The following is a 20,380-nucleotide window of genomic DNA, read 5'->3' on the forward strand; positions in this document are numbered from 1 at the left end:
GACGCTTTCAGGAACAAGAACAAATGTAGGCCGCCCTCGCCATCAGAGAAGAGAAGAGATGAGCTGATAGAGGGAGGGGAACTTATTCTGATTCAAGATTACCAGAACATGAATTTAAAACAATACTGATTTGCACCGATAAATCACTTATAATAAAGCTGAAAACTTCCGTAAATAAATAATTATTGTCATTTTTTATCTAATGGTGAGGTTAAGGGCAGCACAAATATAATTTGGGCTCTTATCATCACACTGATATGAGGAAAATGTAGGCTACATTTATGAATTTGTTTAAAAACATACATTTATGACATTTACTTTTGAAGAATTAGATTCAAAATATTCGAGAATAGCACTTTAATGCAGGCCTATTACAGAGCGAGAAAAAGAAAAGCATTCATTGTCTCCTTCCCGCTAGATGTCGCTGAAACACGCCGTGTGACGTCATCGACGTGCGCCGCGATCGGTCTGCGACCATAACAACGCCTGATAACCCTCACTTTTATCGATATCAGTGATAGAGGAATATTGATCGGAATTAATTCTCACTGCCTTAAAGGTCCTGCGCACTTCATCCTCGAGACGGACACACGGTGAGGCTGTAAAGCACAGATGTCTGCGCTCTTCTGTGTGCGAGGCTCCCACAAGATAAACTGCAGGTTTTGTGGGACTGATGAATAAATGATCTGCTCTGAATCATTGATTATCATGATCTCAGATTATTTATGCCTTTAACCTCGATGATGGCGTTATTCCTCATGATTTGAACGCGTTCGTATTTCAATTCAGTTTCGATCAGAAAATTCAGCTCATATTTTCCTCATATTTATGTATATCCACATTGCCGGTGATTTGACTGACAAGTGCATCGGTATTCTGTCAAGTACCTTGGATCATCATGTAAACACCATGGTACACGATTATAATAATCATTCATAGCATATATCATTGTGTATACCAAACTCACGAAGTATTACCATATGAAAGTATCACTAAACCGTGTGGTTTGAACATGTACCATGGTAATACCATATAAATACAATGTTGGTGATCATTCTGTATGACATATAGCCTCCATGCGATTACCATTAACTCAATAAATGTATATATATATGATATTTATTCATCAGAAAGATGCAGGCAGTTGCACTGAGCAGCAAAATTGACAGTCAAAGTGCCAAATGCGATTAAAAATCTACTTTTTCCAAATGATAAAACAAACATACGCATGTAAACAGACTCCTTGCAGAAAGAAGCAATCAAAATGAGTTTTCCATGACAAATAGACAATAAGAAACATTTAAAATGCACATTAAAGTCCTGTTCAGCCGAGTTACACTTGGTTTGTTATTGTGATATTGTGTGAATGGCCTGTTCATTTAATGGGACTGTAAGACACACAATATTTGTTGAAAAATACTGCTGTTGTACACTTTTCATAAGATCGATCTCAAATCACTAAGATTGTTTTACTCTTTCTTCCTTCCAAACGTACAAATTAGAGAAGTACATCCAGACTGCCCAGATTCCCAGTTCCAGGATCCAGACTCCCGATGGTGGAATCGTGCTGAGAAGCGTGGAGAGGATCCCGGGAGGAATGGGGTAGAGTTTGCCATGAGGGTCCCGGCACCGAACCGCTCCGATCGGGAAGAATCCGGCTCCGGGGAGATGCCTGAGAATGGCCGCTCCAGGAGGAAGCGTGTGCCGAAGACGTGCGACTGCTGCGGTCCCAACGGGAAGCCTCACGCGCCCGGACACGAGCAGATCTCTAAGAAACGCGGACGCAAGAAGAAGGACATGGTGAGCCAAGAAGAGGTGGCGGCGGAGGAGGTGGTGAGCACATCAGGGGTCGTGACCTTAGACCCGGTGGATGCCGGGACTGTGTCTGAGATGGAGGAGGCTCCGTCTCCCCGAGGAAAGCCGGACTTCTCCCAAACGGAGAGAGCGAGTGAGAGCGCGCTCGCGGTGAATGGCTCGGAGAACAGTGATCATACGCGTCCCGGTGACACCAAAGAGCTGAGCGGTTCTCAAACACTGGACGACCTGATGAAGAATTCTTCCCTGACCGGCGCAGAGCCGGACGCTCCCGCTCATAACGACGCGATGGACACCGAGCCGTCGAGCTGGTGCGCTCACGTGAAGCAGGCGTCCTGGGACCACCACTACTGCAGACCCCCCGGCGGGGAGAGCCGGAGCGAGTGCACGGACGGGACGGGCCAGGCGTCCGCTCCGCCGCCTGAGTTCACCCCCGAGGGCATCGTCGAGTGCATTCACGGTAGTGTTCACACCGCTCCTGCTGATCTGGTGCCGTTTTCTCTTACTGAACGTGCTTTTTTTCCCTCCCAGAATTCCTTGAGCAGTTCTATGGGAAATACGCCAGCTTCGCCCCGTTAAGCGATACTGATGTCCTCGATCACCTAAACAAGATCTTTCAGTCGGATCTCAGCGACAGGCAAGTTCAAGCTCCTCGTGGACATCTCTGGCACTCTATGGCTCAAGTCTGATTTATGAGATATAACCTTCAGGAAGACCTCAGGAGGTCAAGCTAAATGTTATAACGCACATGTATTTGGTCTGACTTCTTTCCAAAAACCTGTTACCAAAATTTAAGGACTTTATTTTGCTATAATACCTACACTACTTAAAGTTTGGGGTCAGCAGGTTAAAAACATCTCTTTTCAGCAAGAATGCATTTAACTGATCAACCAATCAAAAGTGACTGTAAAGACTTTCTAACTCATTAAAGGATCTTGAAATAAAAATGTGTCACGGATTCCACAAAAACGTTGTTTTCAACACTGATAATAATCATAAATGTTTCTTGAGCATCAAATCATCATATTAGCCTGATTTCTGAAGGATCATGTGACACTGATTAATGATTGTAAATTACAATATAAATTACACTTTACTATATATTCACATTTTTGATCAAATAAATGCAGTCCTGAAAAGCTTAATTTAAAAAGAAAGAGAAAAATTCTGTCAAAATTCTTACGGACGTCAAACTATTAAATGCTAGTATATATTTCCAATGAATGTAAGAAAAAATTGGTTTGGTTTATTATTATGTTTATATGTTTGAGCTCGACGAATGCTGGGTCAATCCAGCTGCCTCTCATGCAATGTTAATTTCCTGTTAGATTATATTAGGCATGTTAGATATATCGCTCTGATCTGTGGCTCCGTTGATCTTTCAAGTGTAACTGAACTCCAGGTTGTTCCCGCCTGAGGCCTTCTGATGAGCGTTAGGCTTCTCTTTATGTTCAGGATGAAGCTGATAACAGCAGAAGTGTCCAAGTACAGGGCTGGGCTGGCTTGTGCTCCTATGCATTTCTTCCAAGTGACCTACAACAAGCACACTTTGACCTTAGATGACCTTTCAACACTTGATGACCAAAACTGGGTCAATGATCAGGTAGGCTTTTCAATCTGGATTTACAAGAAAAATGCATTTGCACGTCTCCTGGACTAGGAGTTGATCTACGTGTGTGTGTTTGCAGGTGATTAACATGTATGGAGAATTGATCATGGAAGCTACGAACCATAAGGTAAAGCATTAATGCATTTCTCTACAGTACTAATGCAGTTTATGTCTTGGGTTGTCCTACTTCGCACAATACATTTCATTTCATACAGTAAATAAAACGTTTCACTGAAAGATTGGAAGTTAATAGCAACACCAGCAGGACAACTAATATTTTCTGTTAGTTTAAGCAGAAAGTAATAAAAGTAAATCAAGCTTTCAACTATTTTAATAATAGTCAAAGGGCAAACTGAACGAGGTGTGTGTGTGTTTACTGATGTGTCGTCGGTTTGACAATATAATCATAATATCGCAGTATTAAGGCGATTATCTGTTCACACATCTCACACAGATTGTGCTGAGCACTCTTCATCCTTCTAGACCTTTTGTGTATTATGATTGAGTCGTTGAATCATTCACTCATCCGATTCATTCAAAAGCACATATTTATTCAGGAATAAAACACCTTTAGTGTGTTGCTCTGAGACATGCAATGTTTTTTCCCATTGGTGGAGCAAAAGTAGCTAAATTAGCTGACAATATGGTGTCCAAAATGTAAATTACTCAACATTAACAGCAGCGCGACTGAGAGTGTGACATTGCTTAAATATCATCAAATTAGCAATATTTTGGCAAATTCGCTGGCAACAAATGTCTGTAGTGTAGGGATGTGAGAATGAGGGATGTCAGCGAATTCACACGGCCAGATTAATACAGGTGCGTTTTCTAGAGGCGATACAGTAAACGCGTGGCGTCTGGTTCTGGGGTTTAAAAACAAAACCTTTTGAAATTGTCCTGGTGAGGCTCTTATGTTGCAGATGAATCAGCATTGCATATCATTTCTCCTCAAAATGAACAGCTGTTGTTTATCTGTCCTTTTCTAGGTTCATTTCTTCAACAGTTTTTTTTACCGACAGTTTGTAGCAAAAGGTTATGAAGGCGTGAGACGGTGGACCAAAAAGGTAAATGTCTCAGCTTGCAAAAACATCACATTTTGATAGAATCTGAAAAAAAAGAAGGCATCTCATTGGATTTTGTTTAGTACTTGATATCGGTACATTTCCTACAAGTCACATTTTTGTTATTTTTCCATCAAATGCTCAGTAAACGGACGTGCTTAAAGGGATAGATCACCCAGAAATGAAAAGCTGTCATCATTTACTCACTCTCATGTCGTTCCAAACCCGCAAGGCTTTCTTTCTGTTGAGGAACATTGGAAATGAAACAACTTTGACTTCCATTGCATGGACAAAATACCCTGAATCGTGTCTCCGAATGATGCCGGAGAGTGTCTGACGTGTTCTGTCTCGCCGTCCTCAGGTTGATCTGTTTTCTAAGACTCTGATTCTGATTCCTCTTCACCTGGAGATCCACTGGTCGCTCATAACCGTGGACGTCTCCAAGCAGAACATCAACTTCTACGACTCGCAGGGCATCCTCTTCAAGTTCGCTGTGGACGTGAGTGTGTTTGCAGTGTGGTTTAGATAGAGATCCTCACATCGAGCTGACGTGTGACTCTTCCCACAGAACGTCCTCAAATACATCCTGGCAGAAGCAAAAGAGAAGAAGCAGCTGGTCTTCCAGAAGGGCTGGAAGATGGTGGTCAACAAGGTCTGTGACGTGAGCTCGACTACGCCGTGTTCTGATGTTCTGAGTGAACACACAGTGAGAGCTTCATGTGTGCTTTGTTCTCTCCACAGACCATTCCTCAGCAGAAGAACGACAATGACTGTGGGGTTTTCGTCTTGGAGGTAAATGTGTGCGTACAGTAGGGCTGGGTGGATCATGATATATTTAATTTAAGTTTATTTCTATAGCGCTTTTCACAATACATATTGTTTCAAAGCATGTCAGCTTGTTTCAATGATACAGTCAGGAAGTGTTCAGTTATCAGCTAGAGATGAGTGTGGCAAACTAATGTCCGTATGTGACCCTGGATCACGGGGATGTCGCACGGGGATATTTGGGGCAATAGCCAACAATACACTGTATGGGTCAAAATTATAGATTTTTCTTTTATGACAAAAATCATTAGGATATTAAGTAAAGATCATGTTCCATGAATATATTTTGTAAATTTTCTATCGTAAATTTATAAAACATTTATTTTTGTGAGTGAATGCAGCACAATCGCCAACATAAATGAACAACTTTAAAGGAGATTTTCTCAATGTTTCGATTTTTTTGCACCCTCCTAACAAACCACACATCAATAGAGCTTTCATATGATAGCCTATAGATCTCAATTTCAAATGTGTGACCCATGTGACTGGTTTTGTGGTCCAGGGTCACCTATTACAGCTATAATATAACTCAAGTGATGTGGTTAGGTTAGGCAGACATGAGGAGTGTGTTAGGCAGCAAGTACACCTTGTGCTTCTAATGATTATAATATACGGATAATGTTATTATACACACATAGCATGCGTGTGATTTTGCTGTAATTAAGTAGATGTGTGTGCATGGCTATCAGTGGGCAGGACTGCTTTACGGGCGACAAAGACAGAAATAATGAAAAAAAAGCTGAAGGTCAAGGCCTGTTCACATCTAAACACATGTTGATTGTGATTAAAAAAAATGACACAAACATCAACATGCCATCAGTTCACCAGAGGTGTTGTAATCTCTGGCCAACCGATATGATTCCCGCTTTTGGTCACATGTCCAGGACCTATGCTGTTACATACAACTACAGCTTGGTTGTGTTTTCATAAAAGTGCCCCTATTATGATATTTTCAAGGTTCCTGATTTTGTTTTGGAATCTCATACAGTAGTGTCAAAAGTATAAAATAAAAAACACATTAATTTTCTCATAATATACACTGCACATCACCTCATTTCTCAGAGTCTGAAACCGGTTCATTCGAAGATTCAAAGAACTCTTTCCATGAGCCTATTCTGCTCTGATTGGTCAGATGACCCAGTCTGTTGTGATTGGTCTACTCTGCTCTGATTGGTCAGATGACCCAGTCTGTTGTGATTGGTCTACTCTGCTCTGATTGGTCAGATGACCCAGTCTGTTGTGATTGGTCTACTCTGCTCTGATTGGTCAGATGATCCAGTCTGCTGTGATTGGTCTACTCCTCTCTGATTGGTCAGATGATCCAGTTTGTTGTGATTGGTCTACTCTGCTCTGATTGGTCAGATGGCCCAGTCTGTTGTGATTGGTCTACTCTGCTCTGATTGGTCAGATGGCCCAGTCTGTTGTGATTGGTCTACTCTGCTCTGATTGGTCAGATGATCCAGTCTGCTGTTATTGGTCTACTCTGCTCTGATTGGTCAGATGATCCAGTTTGTTGAGATTGGTCTACTCTGCTCTGATTGGTCAGATGATCCAGTCTGTTGTGATTGGTCTACTCTGCTCTGATTGGTCAGATGATCCAGTCTGCTGTGATTGGTCTACTCTGCTCTGATTGGTCAGATGGCCCAGTCTGTTAAGATTGGTCTACTCTGATCTGATTGGTCAGATGATCCAGTCTGTTAAGATTGGTCTACTCTGATCTGATTGGTCAGATGACCCAGTCTGTTGTGATTGGTCTACTCTTCTCTGATTGGTCAGATGACCCAGTCTGTTGTGATTGGTCTACTCTGCTCTGATTGGTCAGATGATCCAGTCTGCTGTGATTGGTCTACTCTGCTCTGATTGGTCAGATGATCCAGTCTGCTGTGATTGGTCTACTCTGCTCTGATTGGTCAGATGACCCAGTCTGTTGTGATTGGTCTACTCTGCTCTGATTGGTCAGATGATCCAGTCTGCTGTGATTGGTCTACTCCTCTCTGATTGGTCAGATGATCCAGTTTGTTGTGATTGGTCTACTCTGCTCTGATTGGTCAGATGGCCCAGTCTGTTGTGATTGGTCTACTCTGCTCTGATTGGTCAGATGGCCCAGTCTGTTGTGATTGGTCTACTCTGCTCTGATTGGTCAGATGATCCAGTCTGCTGTGATTGGTCTACTCTGCTCTGATTGGTCAGATGATCCAGTTTGTTGAGATTGGTCTACTCTGCTCTGATTGGTCAGATGATCCAGTCTGTTGTGATTGGTCTACTCTGCTCTGATTGGTCAGATGATCCAGTCTGCTGTGATTGGTCTACTCTGCTCTGATTGGTCAGATGGCCCAGTCTGTTAAGATTGGTCTACTCTGATCTGATTGGTCAGATGATCCAGTCTGTTGTGATTGGTCTACTCTGCTCTGATTGGTCAGATGGCCCAGTCTGTTAAGATTGGTCTACTCTGATCTGATTGGTCAGATGATCCAGTCTGTTGTGATTGGTCTACTCTGCTCTGATTGGTCAGATGACCCAGTCTGTTGTGATTGGTCTACTCTTCTCTGATTGGTCAGATGGCCCAGTCTGCTGTGATTGGTCTACTCTGCTCTGATTGGTCAGATGACCCAGTCAGTTGTGATTGGTCTACTCTGCTCTGATTGGTCAGATGATCCAGTCTGCTGTGATTGGTCTAGTCTGCTCTGATTGGTCAGATGACCCAGTCTGTTGTGATTGGTCTACTCTGCTCTGATTGGTCAGATGATCCAGTCTGTTGTGATTGGTCTACTCTGCTCTGATTGGTCAGATGACCCAGTCTGTTGTGATTGGTCTACTCTGCTCTGATTGGTCAGATGATCCAGTCTGCTGTGATTGGTCTACTCTGCTCTGATTGGTCAGATGCTCCAGTCTGTTGTGATTGGTCTACTCTGCTCTGATTGGTCAGATGATCCAGTCTGTTGTGATTGGTCTACTCTGCTCTGATTGGTCAGATGACCCAGTCTGTTGTGATTGGTCTACTCTGCTCTGATTGGTCAAATGACCCAGTCTGCTGTGATTGGTCTACTCTTCTCTGATTGGTCAGATGACCCAGTCAGTTGTGATTGGTCTACTCTGCTCTGATTGGTCAGATGATCCAGTCTGCTGTGATTGGTCTACTCTGCTCTGATTGGTCAGATGACCCAGTCTGTTGTGATTGGTCTACTCTGCTCTGATTGGTCAGATGATCCAGTCTGTTGAGATTGGTCTACTCTGCTCTGATTGGTCAGATGATCCAGTCTGCTGTGATTGGTCTACTCTGCTCTGATTGGTCAGATGGCCCAGTCTGTTGTGATTGGTCTACTCTGCTCTGATTGGTCAGATGACCCAGTCTGCTGTGATTGGTCTACTCTGCTCTGATTGGTCAGATGATCCAGTCTGCTGTGATTGGTCTACTCTGCTCTGATTGGTCAGATGATCCAGTCTGTTGTGATTGGTCTACTCTGCTCTGATTGGTCAGATGATCCAGTCTGTTGAGATTGGTCTACTCTGCTCTGATTGGTCAGATGATCCAGTCTGTTGTGATTGGACGATCGCTTACAGTGTGTGTCGGAAACTAAACGACCATTACCATGATTTTCCTTAGCACTTGATACACAGTGATACGAACATAAACAATAACAACATTTTTAATGTATCACTCTCATCCTTTTGAAGTTCATGCAAAGTGGATTTGCATTTTCCAGTCTCAGCCACAACTACAGGTTTTGAGGGTGAAAGGAGGCGTTGTTCACGGGCAGCCAATCAAGACCACAGACATTATGCAGATGTGTTACTCTGTTACACAGGTTCATCAGGAAGTGAGACTGGAATTACTGATGACTCGTTTCAGTTCAGAATCGCTTCCTTTTGGAGAATCTGCACTGTGATCTTTAAAACTTTGCAGACCGTTTACATCCACAAACCACTCTATTACACATGCACACTGGTAAATATTCAAAAAAACATACACAGGGACACTTAAAACCTGTCTGTAGTTTTTGACCAAACAACAGCTGGTGTGAACAAGGCCACCCAAAGTATACTGCACTTTCTAAGCGTATAGAGTCCACTAACCACGCGCATGCAAGCTACAACAACAGTGGATTGCGATGTGGATGAGAGATTGTGCGAGGAGGTTAGAAATATCTGCATCTGTACTGTAACCTAAAAGACTATAAAGATATGGGTTATAACTGGTGGTACTGCCTCCTGTAGACCAGGAGGGGTAGTGCAAGTTGTCGACTGAGTGCATGCACATCAACAGGAGAATACTTTAGGCTTAAGAGGGGTTTTGTTAAAGTATTTATTTTGATCTATTATGAAATTACTCAACATAATATGAGATTTTGGTTTTGTTTTTTCAGTACTGCAAGTGCCTGGCGTTCATGAAGCCGCTGCTGTTCACTCAAGAGGACATGCCTCGAGTCCGCAAGAGGATCTACCGGGAGCTCTGCGACTGCACACTGTCTGACTGTTCGAACACAGACAAACCCACACAGACCTGAAGACTCGGACTCGCGTCCGGATGAGGAACACAACACGCAGGAACGGGCTTCACAGCGAGACACACAAATCCAACGTTTTGATCAGGCAAAGCTGGAAATTCCCAATACATGAGCCTGTCAAAACAGCGGGAAGGCTTGCTGGATTTTCTTTCAGGGTGCGTTTACCTCTCCGCTTGACATCGGCAGTTCAGATACGCCTTTTTCCCAGCGTTCTGGACCTGGAGTTCAACGAAGGCTGTGACGGCTTCTCAGAGAACATGTGATGTTGACAAACGAGGAAATCCTCCGCGGTGGAGAAATCGTTTACTGGCAACCACAAAGATTCAAGACCTCACAAGCGTGCGGATATTATTATTATTATTATTTTTTTTTTACTTGGTTTAAAATCTCATGTATTGCCATTCATCCTTGCATCTTATAACACAGCCATGACACAGACTACGTGTTTCCATCAGGTTTCTTTTAGTTTCTGCTTTTATAGAGTATAAATGTCACGCCGTTGTTGAGGTACAAGAAGCTTTTATAAAGGCTCTTAATGAATGTACTGTTAAACATGAGAATTATACTTGTACAGTCAAGCTTGTAACTTGAAAGCCGAATTTAGTTTGTCCTGGACCAGATTTTGCTTTGTTAACATTTGATCAACTTCAAATTACGTTCCCAAGATGTACTGTGGGTTTTTAAATGAAAAAGCCTCAGGATCGACGCTTAATATCATCAGGCTGCTTGCTGTAAACCCAGGCATTATTTGAGCGTTTCGTTGTTGAACTGCTGTTCTCTCACTTATGAGCACTCTCCGTTGTTTTTCTAAACCGTGTCAGCGGTTAAAATGGTTTTTGTAGCATGTAGATTTGTCATTAATTGAAGTCAGTTAAAGGTCATTTGTAAAATGAGCACAGAGTTTGTTGCAGTGAAAGCTGCAGGTTTCTGCCTTTTATTTATACTCTTTTCTTTTTCTTAATCGTGAAGACTGATCTGAAGAAATCACCGGTTAAACAAACGCTGACGTTCAGACTGTTGATTGTTGCGGTTGCGAGTCTCATCATCATCTTCATCATCTTTAGTTCTGTGTGAGGAGCGTTTTCTACCTTGTGATGCAGTTTGGTACAGCAATGTCTGAATAGTAGCTTTATACTTTGGTCAGTGATCCCATCGTTCAAGAGCGATACTGTCATTTTAGTTACTTGAAATTTACCAACACATCATAACCTCAGACGGAGTTTCTGACTACTAGTTTCATCATTATTTAAAAATACATGTTTAATAACCAGTTCTGTGTCTGTTATTGTGTGTAAATATGCATATAAAAGGAAGCACGCAACCTTTTGGAAATGTCTACCTCTGGAGGTCTGTGTAAATGTGCTTTAAATTATTGCAACCCTGTTACTAAAATTTAAATGGTTTAGAATCCTCCTTTTTAGTAATTGAATAGTTTTAAAGGGTCATTTCACCCATTTGAACATTGTTTTTTATTTAAAGTGGGTCATATGTGTAGTCGAAATGTAAAATAATTTTTGAATTTGGTGCCTTCGTGACCGAGAAAAGACAAAAAATAACTTCAGAACGCATTTGTATGAAAGACAACAACTCCCACAATGCACCACATTGCACAGCTCCGCAAGCCAATCCCACTAATCCAGAAAGCGCATATCTGCCTATAAGAGAAATCACTCTTCCGTCTACAAGGCTAGCTACCACCAGAGCTTGAAATTCATTTCACATTCACACAAAATGTCTAGTTAGTTGGCGAACTCATTAGTGCATTACTCCTCGTTTGTATTTCTTTCGAAAAGGTGAATTATTGCATGGTACCTGGATGTTCAGTCAGAACATATGCGGTGCGAAACTAGGATAGTTCACAACACAAACGTCCGTGTCCTCGTCTGATTCAGAGATTTCGTCCAGGAGAAATTGTCATCGTTGAAATTCTTTGCCGCAGACGGACTCTATCTCTGTGTTCGTAGCGGTTCGTTGCTGCATAGTGAGATCACCGGCGCCACCAGTCCGCCCTAACTCGAGCCAGTCCGGGCTCCTCGTCCGCGGCAGGCAGGTCTTCTGCCTCGGCTGCTCTTTGCTATAATGCGGCTTGTAAAGGTAGCCACAAACACCTGATTCAAGCATCAGACTTCCGAAATCCTCTTCCTCTAGTCTATATCATATGGAGCACTCTCCTCCGCTTTTGTCATAACTTTACATCTGTCTCCACAGCGCCTGTTAGCTTAGCTTCAAACAAGATGGAGGATATTGCTTTCAGTTTCAGAGAGTAAAGTCCCACCCACTGATCTGTAATAGGTCTGTAGCGTGAGCGCGCCCCACCCTGGGAAAGATGAGAAACTATGTCTGTAGTCTTAACAGAAATCCCCCCCTCTAACACTTCCTCCTACAATGACGCAAAATGACGATTTTTGCGTCATTGTAGGAGGAAGTGTAAGAGGTAAATAACAGATTTCTCCCGTCTCAGGGGAAAATGAGAGAGTGTTGCACGACCATTCAATAGAATGACTGGGTTTCTAACAATGCAAAGCTTAATGCAAATGGGTGAAGTGTCCCTTTAAGTACATCAGAACGGCTAATAGGCCAGAGAAACGAGGGCGCCGCCATCTTTAGAATGTCTTTTAACTTCCGTTTTTGCGGTCGCTCTGTATATTCTATGGCGCTGCTGTCCAGGAGTAATTGGCTTTTGAAGTAGATTTACTTAATGTAAAGTTAACGAAAGTTATCATGAGGACTGTAATGTTAGATGACTTAACAAATGTCAGTCGACCGGGAAGATTTTAAAACGAGCCGTTCATTCATAAACACGCAAAATCGCTGTGCAAATACAGCGCAGCCCTGAAAAGGGGCGGGGCTACATAAAGATTTTGCTTACAAAATGGCAATTTTCAATTTATCCTGAATCGTACAGCTTTACCATGAAACTTAACGCTAAATTTGTTTAAAATAAAGATCACAATTCTCCTATGATTCTGACAACCAAACAAAAAATAACTAGTAATTTACTAGAGGTTCTGACAAACACCTTGTCTTCACTCGTTTCATTACTGGATAAATCAGTGTTTTTGAAGAACCTCCTGAATGATTCGGTCAGTCTCTTGTCGCCACCTACTGGTGTTACGATGCCATTGACACAATCTTCATTTGAAGCGTCGTGTTACTTTCAAAAGCCGATTTGATCGCTATCATAGACATCAGTGTTTATATCTGAACTATAAACTTTAATCCCAGCACTTCTGTGATCATATAAACGACTGTAAGACAGAAATAATGAGACTGTGTGTTTGTGAATCTGTTTGAAACACAGATGAATCATGTCATTTAGGAATAAGAATAAGATCGCCTGTGTGTTTGAATCGAGATAGGCATCTTTTATCAGGTAATCATGCAGCTCTATTACACATGTTAATGATTGAGATTGATGCGAAGAGTTGTGCAGTTATTACGGTCCAAAATGTGATGAATATTCACATCAAAGCTGATCTGGAAGTTTATGATGAGCATCATGTCACCAGACCAGACTAGATTCACTGGGAATCACAAGAGTTGGCATGAGGTGGACACTGGCTTCATCTAACGACAAACACAAGGCAAAGTTTATAAAAAGGCATTTATTTTTTTTTTAAAAAAAAGAAAGAAAAAAAATTAGAAGAACTACAAATGCCAGACTAGAAGAATTTCAGGCATGGACATTCATACAGCACTAAACTCTAATATGTACATCACACACACAAATCCTCGATCCGTTACTGCACATCCCAAATCTAACACTTCTGACGGCCTCTGGTCTCGTCACGATCCTGTCCGTGCCAATGCTCAAGCTTTCTGCACCAGCTTCCCATAACCCCCTCTGGCGGGGTCGTAGTCCTGCCGGTATTCATCTCGCACCTGCACACACACACACACACACACACACACTGGGCTGAGGAAAACACTTGGGCTGGTAACAGGTGCACACATTAAACACAGGATCACATGATGATGCCAAACGGGGACATAACCAATACATGCTGTTAATTTGTGTTACATTGAATAGACAAATTAAGGCTTGAAAAAAGAAAAGAATCCCGAATGGAAGCATGAAAATGGAGTCAGGACGACGTCACTTTGGTAGAAACACAAATCTAAAAGCATGTTCCTGTACAGAAGCATACGGAGGCCCTGAAGGGACATGCTGAGGGCTTTGCATTCGCTCACACAGAACTATTTTAATTGCATAGAAATGCATTTTTTCCTCCCGTTTCATATTTCCCCATCACATGTCCCTCTAGGGGCTCCATAGGACACAATATTCCTGAAATATACTGCACTAATGTGATGCTGCGCTCACCTGGCCGCCGGACTTGCCCCGGCCGTACTGCCGGCCCTCTTTAAAGCCCGCGTCCCAGTCCGTGCGGATGATGCGGTCGTCCAGCCTCGTGCCGTTCACAAACCTCATGGCGTTCTCGGCATCGGCTCGAGTGTAGTACCTTCACATCAGCGTTAAAGAACAACACTATTCATACGGTCTCAGATCAAAATGAAACGTGGTTTTGATATCCTACGGAATTAGATTACTAATCTCCAACACTGATATGAGAGTGCACCCAAATATTAAAAGGGGTCATGACTTTTGACATATAAGAGGACTTTGAGCCATTAAACATCCTGCAAGTGTCAGAGCTGAGAACACCTATTATTATAGTTCTCTTTAGTTATTGTTCTCAGTGTGGACAGGCCTTAAAGGGATAGTTCACACACAAATAATGAAAATCACCCCATGATTGACTCACCCTGAAGCCATCCTAGGTGTTTATGACTTTCTTCTTCAGACGAATACAATCCGAGTTATATTGAAAAATGTCCTGGCTCTTCCAAGCTTTATAATGCCAGTGAATGGGCACTATTGTTTTTTTTCCGGAAGCTAATTTTTTAGTCGATAAAGTTTTAAATATGGATATTTTTCTTACACAAACGCATCGCTTCACTTCACTTCAGAAGGCCTTTATTAACCCCCCTGAGCCTGTGGAGCACATTAATCATCCATAGATGCACTTTTATCATGGATAGATGCACTTTTATCATCCATAGATGCACTTTTATGATGGATAGATGCACTTTTATGATGGATAGATGCACTTTTATCATGGATAGATGCACTTTTATCATCCATAGATGCACTTTTATGATGGATAGATGCACTTTTATGATGGATAGATGCACTTTTATGATGGATAGATGCACTTTTATGATAGATAGATGCACTTTTATCATGGATAGATGCACTTTTATCATCCATAGATGCACTTTTATGATGGATAGATGCACTTTTATGATGGATAGATGCACTTTTATGATGGACAGATGTACTTTTATCATGGATAGATGCACTTTTATGATGGATAGATGCACTTTTATGATGGATAGATGCACTTTTATGATGGATAGATGCACTTTTATCATCCATAGATGCACTTTTATGATGATAGATGCACTTTTATCATCCATAGATGCACTTTTATGATGGATAGATGCACTTTTATGATGGATAGATGCACTTTTATCATCCATAGATGCACTTTTATGATGATAGATGCACTTTTATCATGGATAGATGCACTTTTATCATCCATAGATGCACTTTTATGATGATAGATGCACTTTTATGATGGATAGATGCACTTTTATGATGAATAGATGCACTTTTATGATGGATAGATGCACTTTTATCATGGACAGATGCACTTTTATGATGAATAGATGCACTTTTATGATGGATAGATGCACTTTTATCATGGACAGATGCACTTTTATGATGAATAGATGCACTTTTATCAAGGATAGATGCACTTTTATCATGGATAGATGCACTTTTATCATGCATAGATGCACTTTTATGAGCTTCAAAAAATAGTGCCCATTCACTGGCATTATAAAGCTTGGAAGAGCCAGGACATTTTTTAATATAACTTCGATTGTATTCGTCTGAAAGAAGAAAGTCATAAACACGTAGCATGACTTGAGGAAGAGTTAATCATGGGGTAATTCTCATTTTTGGGTGAACTATCCCTTTAAGGCTCACATGTTGAGATGTCATAGCACTGGTCGTGAATGAGAAGGATACTCGACGAAACAGAAGCCACAGGCGGTCTTCTTGACTTTGTCCAGGCCGATGACGATCCTCTTGACGTCTCCGCTCTTGGCGAAGAGCTCGTACACCTGCTCCTCTGTGGTGTAGAAGGACAGGTTCCCCACGTACAGCGTGGAGCTCTGCTTCAGCAGCTTCTCCTGCTCGTAGCGGTTACCCTTTGGAGAGGAGAGAGATCTGCTCTAATTGTTGTTGGGCAACCAAATGAGACACAGGGCCCACAACCCATCTAAATTATCCAGATAGAAATGTGTTGCCCATTTTCAATTGGAAAGTGCCCAAGCAATAATTGCTCAAAAAGTTGCCCTGTGTATCATCACCTTAATGCTCTTTAATTGAGGAAATTAATACTATTATACAGCGAGGACACTCTAAATTGGTCAAAAAGGACAGTAAATACTTGGTTCTACAAAATATTTATATTCTGATAAATGTTGTTTATATTCAAAGAATCCCAGAAAAAGACACAATAGTAATTTACAAAATGATTACGCAGCACAACTGTTCTCAACACTGACAATAATCAGAAAAGACTGGAGTAATGATGATGAAAATTCAGCTTTGATCACAGGATTATTCACATTGAAAACAGTTCACTTAAATTGTAACAATATTTCATTATTATTATTATTATTATTATTTGGTCTATTTTTGATCAAATAAAGCTTTGGTGAGAATAATAAATATTTCCTAATAATATATTATATTATATTATAATACAATATATTATATATATTAAAAATATTAGCCTAATAATAATAATAATAATAATAATTTAAAAAACTTGTCTCTAACATGCTTTTTTAACAGGGAACCGTATGTTTTCATGCATAATCAGATATTTAATATATTTGAATAAAAATATGATAAATATTGAATTAGAGACTTCTATAAATTACTATTTTTTAGTCACAGAAAAGTACAGTCAGTGAATCCCGCTGCACAACTCCTGCGATTCTACACTGTTTTATGTCTCCTTATCAACAGGAAAGAATAATCCTTAAAAAAAAACATTACACTCACCTTAAAATGCTGGTCTCTGTACTGGCTTATATCCACATATGAGTCGCTGTAAAGAGCGTTTAGTTTAATGGACATGGTGAAATTAATAAAATAAATCCAGAATCAGAGAAGCTGAATTTTTTTTTTGTTTTTCGAATCAGCATGGACGAACCGGAAACCCGTTCTCTCTTCTTCTGCTTCTTTATGTTGCCAGTGGATCGCAGTGGAGGAATAGCGCATCACCGCCACCTGCCGTTACTACCGTAACCGTGCATGAGCCAGACTGCGAACCGCACATCACATATATCAAATATATTGTTGTATGTATGTATATATGTGTGTGTGTGTGTGTGTGTGTGTGTGTGTGTGTGTGTGTGTGTGTGTGTGTGTGTGTGTGTGTGTGTGTGTGTGTGTGTGTGTGTGTGTGTGTGTGTCACCTTTTAGATTACTTTTTCGGCCTTTAAAATGACTTGAAAATGCTAGTTTGGCCAGGGTTGAAAGTAAATAAATACATTAATTGATTAAAATAAATAAAGTAATTAACATATATTAATTAAAATTATTAAATTTACTTTTTCCACTACACGGAAGTCCCGTTTTACCTCGCGATAGCGACGCGAGCGGTGACGTCACCGGTGACGAATGGCGATGTCCAGCATGGACGCGCAAACAAACAGTGCTGGCTCAGCGCGAGCGGAGAGGAAAGAGCGAGAGAGGGAGAAGATCATCCAGCGAGAGAAGCAGCGGCACACGGTCAAGACGGTATGAACTCCAGACATCATCTTCTCCATCTCATTCACATGAGCGCTAGCGGCAGCGCCTCGAAACACTAATACAGCCGGCGAAACCGCTACCAGCGTCACATTCATGTTGTTTGAGGCTTTATTAACGCCCATAACTCCCCTACCCTTAAAATAATGCAAATGTATGTGATAGTACAATCTAAAATATGTAGCGTTATTCAGCAGAACACCTGTAAAACTAGCTAATGTTCAGTTAAAACCCCCACGAACATCGTAGTTTCGACCAAACTGATGGTTTGGTGCCACGAAAAAGAATCAAAATGAAAACAAGATTTTGAAGTGTTTCAGGAGATCTCATGTTATTCATGACGTTACCATAGTAACAGTTACTGTAGATGTGGCTGTGAAAGGACTGGGACCAGTTGCAGGAAAACAAACCCCTTTTTGTGGACCTGGCCTTTGAGTCGGTCTCAACAGAACAGTTGAATCCATGTAAAGCATCAGATAAGAGGTGTGTGTGTGTGTGTGTGTGTGCGCAGATCTCTCGGATCCTGCAGAAGAGTGCTGGAGAGCAGACGCAGGAGGAGCGAAGGCTTCTACAGGATCATCAGGAGACGGTCCAGGAGCTGAGCCGGAGACAGAGCCGGAGACGCCTCCTCCAGAGCAAACTAGAGGAGGTACAGCTCACACACACACACTATACAGTTCATCCACTCACACACACACACACTATACAGCTCACCTCAGTCTCCAAACACTCCTCATCCACTCTTACACACACACACTCTACAGCACCTCAGCCTGATTAGGATGTGTCTCCTCATGTGTGTGTGTGTGTGTGTGTGTGTGCTGCAGGTGTTTGACGAGGCGGAGAGCCTGCAGAGGAAGGTGAAGCAGCTGGCGGAGGCGCTCCGGCAGGCCACACATGTGGTGGTGTACACCGGCGCAGGAATCAGCACTGTACGCCCGTCTCCTCTCACTACTAGCGTTAGCATGACTGAGTTTGCATGAGAACGTCTTTGTGTTCGGCGTGTCCCACGATTGCTGTGAAGACTGAAGAAGAAACCTGAGGATCCTTGTTCTCTAGCGTAAATGAGAGTATTAGAAGAGCGCCTCGTGCGAACACAAGTGTAGCGGGGACAGTACAGTCGTTTAAAAGTGCTGAAGTCAGCCACATTCCTTGAAATGGTTATTATTAGGACTTTGTGATCCCGTATATGCGGAAACATGATTTTGACAGGTTTTCATATGCCTAAACAAACCTAAAATATTCCTTTCATTTTGGAGGGATTTTTTGGGATAAGTTGTATTTATAAATATCCTGGTTATGTGTCCTGGTTATGAGTAAGTGTGAGTCTTGTGGCGTGTTCCCCAGGCCGCCTCCATCCCAGACTACCGCGGGCCGAACGGGGTGTGGACTCAGCTGCAGAAGGGCCGCTCCGTCAGGTGAACACACACCCTCACTGCCCTCCACTGCTAAACCATGGCGCATGCTAACATCTCTGTGTGTGTGTGTGTGTGTGTCCGCAGAACATCAGATCTGAGTCGAGCTGAGCCCACCCTCACACACATGTGCATCTGGCTGCTACACAAAGAGAAGATGGTGCGTCACAAGTCTGTGAATGAGCAGAATACCCTGATACACTCATGTTGGCTTATATAGCAAATCTCAACTACTTAACATATACTATATTAAGTATATTTATTTATTAATATATTTATTACTATATTAATAAATATAAGCATATTATTGCCCAGCTCTAAATGCGACATGAAGATGATATAAACATTAACATCATGATTTTCTTTTGATGCTGCTTGGAAAGCGTGTGTGTTCTGCCAAGCGCTGTACAGATAGATTGAGAGTGTGTGTGTGTGTGTGTGTGTGTGTGCAGGTTCAGCACGTGGTGTCGCAGAACTGTGACGGGCTTCACCTGCGCAGCGGCTTACCCAGACACGCTCTCTCTGAGCTCCACGGGAACATGTTCATTGAGGTCAGTGACGTCTCCAACGCTGCATCAGTCATAAACTGAGATCATGTGTGAGTCGTGACCCTGGATCGCAAAACCAGTCGCATGTCGCACGGGTATATCTGTGGCAATAGCCAACAATACACTGTATGGGTCAAAATTATAGATTTTTATTTTTTGGTCAATTTTGTGATTTTGGGCTGTTTGTCTTCAATATCATGTCTTCTTTCAGACTTGTGGTGGGAAAAAAGAAAAAAATGGTAATTTCCTTTTTTATCAGCAACCAATCGAGAAAGTACAATGGGGCGTTTCACTCTTAACAGCGAAATCTCATTGGCTGATGTCAATTTCTGACAACGTGACAGACAATTCTGTTCAGTTGAAGGCCATAAGTGCTGTGTTATAAGTTTTGATGTGGTTTGTATTGTTGATTGCTAATGATTTGATAAGATATTGTGTTTGTAAATAGTGGTTTCGACTAAAAAAAGTATGAATTTTTACAATACAAATCTTTAAAGGCCGTTTTCTCAAAATGGGTTTTCCTCATACTCTGAGCCAGAAACCTCCACTTCAGCAGCTCTTACACACACCAAACTTTACAGGTGTAGTCCTATCTATATTCTCAAGTTTTTCACAGAGGGGTTTGTTCATATATCATGCAGATTCTGATTTATACAACATTTTATACCTAAAAACGGGGCGAAAATGGATTTTTTCGGAATAACGCAG

General features: G+C 41.7%; 3 protein-coding genes across 8 annotated transcripts in view; 2 read left to right on the forward strand and 1 right to left on the reverse strand.

Moving 5' to 3' along the window:
• The first annotated feature begins 443 nt into the window (after positions 1-443).
• senp5 (SUMO specific peptidase 5) lies at positions 444-13,074 on the forward strand. Its single transcript, XM_081384308.1, has 11 exons — positions 444-912; positions 1,503-2,275; positions 2,347-2,452; positions 3,271-3,418; positions 3,504-3,551; positions 4,411-4,488; positions 4,847-4,984; positions 5,054-5,137; positions 5,227-5,277; positions 9,675-11,256; positions 12,372-13,074. Exons 2-10 carry the CDS (start codon positions 1,615-1,617, stop codon positions 9,813-9,815), a joined length of 1,455 nt encoding a protein of 484 aa, XP_081240434.1. The 5' UTR covers positions 444-912; positions 1,503-1,614; the 3' UTR covers positions 9,816-11,256; positions 12,372-13,074.
• Positions 13,075-13,400: 326 nt separating this feature from the next.
• On the reverse strand, positions 13,401-17,146 carry ncbp2 (nuclear cap binding protein subunit 2). The gene is made up of 4 exons (XM_081383641.1): positions 16,960-17,146; positions 15,913-16,094; positions 14,140-14,278; positions 13,401-13,697 (listed from the first exon to the last, which is right to left on the reverse strand). The coding sequence occupies exons 1-4, from the start codon at positions 17,032-17,034 to the stop codon at positions 13,626-13,628; spliced, it is 468 nt and encodes a 155-aa protein (XP_081239767.1). The 5' UTR covers positions 17,035-17,146; the 3' UTR covers positions 13,401-13,625.
• Positions 17,147-17,538: 392 nt separating this feature from the next.
• Positions 17,539-20,380, forward strand: part of sirt7 (sirtuin 7) — a 30,750-nt gene continuing 27,908 nt past the window's right edge. For all 6 annotated transcript variants that reach the window (XM_081383876.1, XM_081383872.1, XM_081383871.1 and 3 more), the window contains exons 1-6: positions 17,539-17,700; positions 18,221-18,358; positions 18,537-18,641; positions 19,057-19,127; positions 19,212-19,284; positions 19,577-19,675. In XM_081383876.1, coding sequence (XP_081240002.1) covers positions 17,581-17,700; positions 18,221-18,358; positions 18,537-18,641; positions 19,057-19,127; positions 19,212-19,284; positions 19,577-19,675 — 606 coding nt within the window. In that variant the 5' untranslated portion in view covers positions 17,539-17,580. The remainder of the gene's footprint in view (positions 17,701-18,220; positions 18,359-18,536; positions 18,642-19,056; positions 19,128-19,211; positions 19,285-19,576; positions 19,676-20,380) is intronic.

Source organism: Scardinius erythrophthalmus, assembly GCF_964197995.2.
Source record: "Scardinius erythrophthalmus genome assembly, chromosome: 14".
Lineage (NCBI taxonomy): Eukaryota > Metazoa > Chordata > Actinopteri > Cypriniformes > Leuciscidae > Scardinius > Scardinius erythrophthalmus.

Excerpts from the sequence above, each read along its gene's own strand:
- senp5 (XM_081384308.1), top strand. The coding sequence starts at position 1,615 with ATGAGGGTCCCGGCACCGAACCGCTCCGATCGGGAAGAATCCGGCTCC. Across the intron at positions 3,552-4,410 it reads TGGAAGCTACGAACCATAAG|GTTCATTTCTTCAACAGTTT; the intron begins GTAAAGCATTAA and ends GTCCTTTTCTAG. Across the intron at positions 4,985-5,053 it reads TCTTCAAGTTCGCTGTGGAC|AACGTCCTCAAATACATCCT; the intron begins GTGAGTGTGTTT and ends CTCTTCCCACAG.
- ncbp2 (XM_081383641.1), bottom strand. The coding sequence starts at position 17,034 with ATGTCCATTAAACTAAACGCTCTTTACAGCGACTCATATGTGGATATA. Across the intron at positions 16,095-16,959 it reads ACAGAGACCAGCATTTTAAG|GGTAACCGCTACGAGCAGGA; the intron begins GTGAGTGTAATG and ends TCCTCTCCAAAG. Across the intron at positions 13,698-14,139 it reads GGGGCAAGTCCGGCGGCCAG|GTGCGAGATGAATACCGGCA; the intron begins GTGAGCGCAGCA and ends GTGTGTGTGCAG.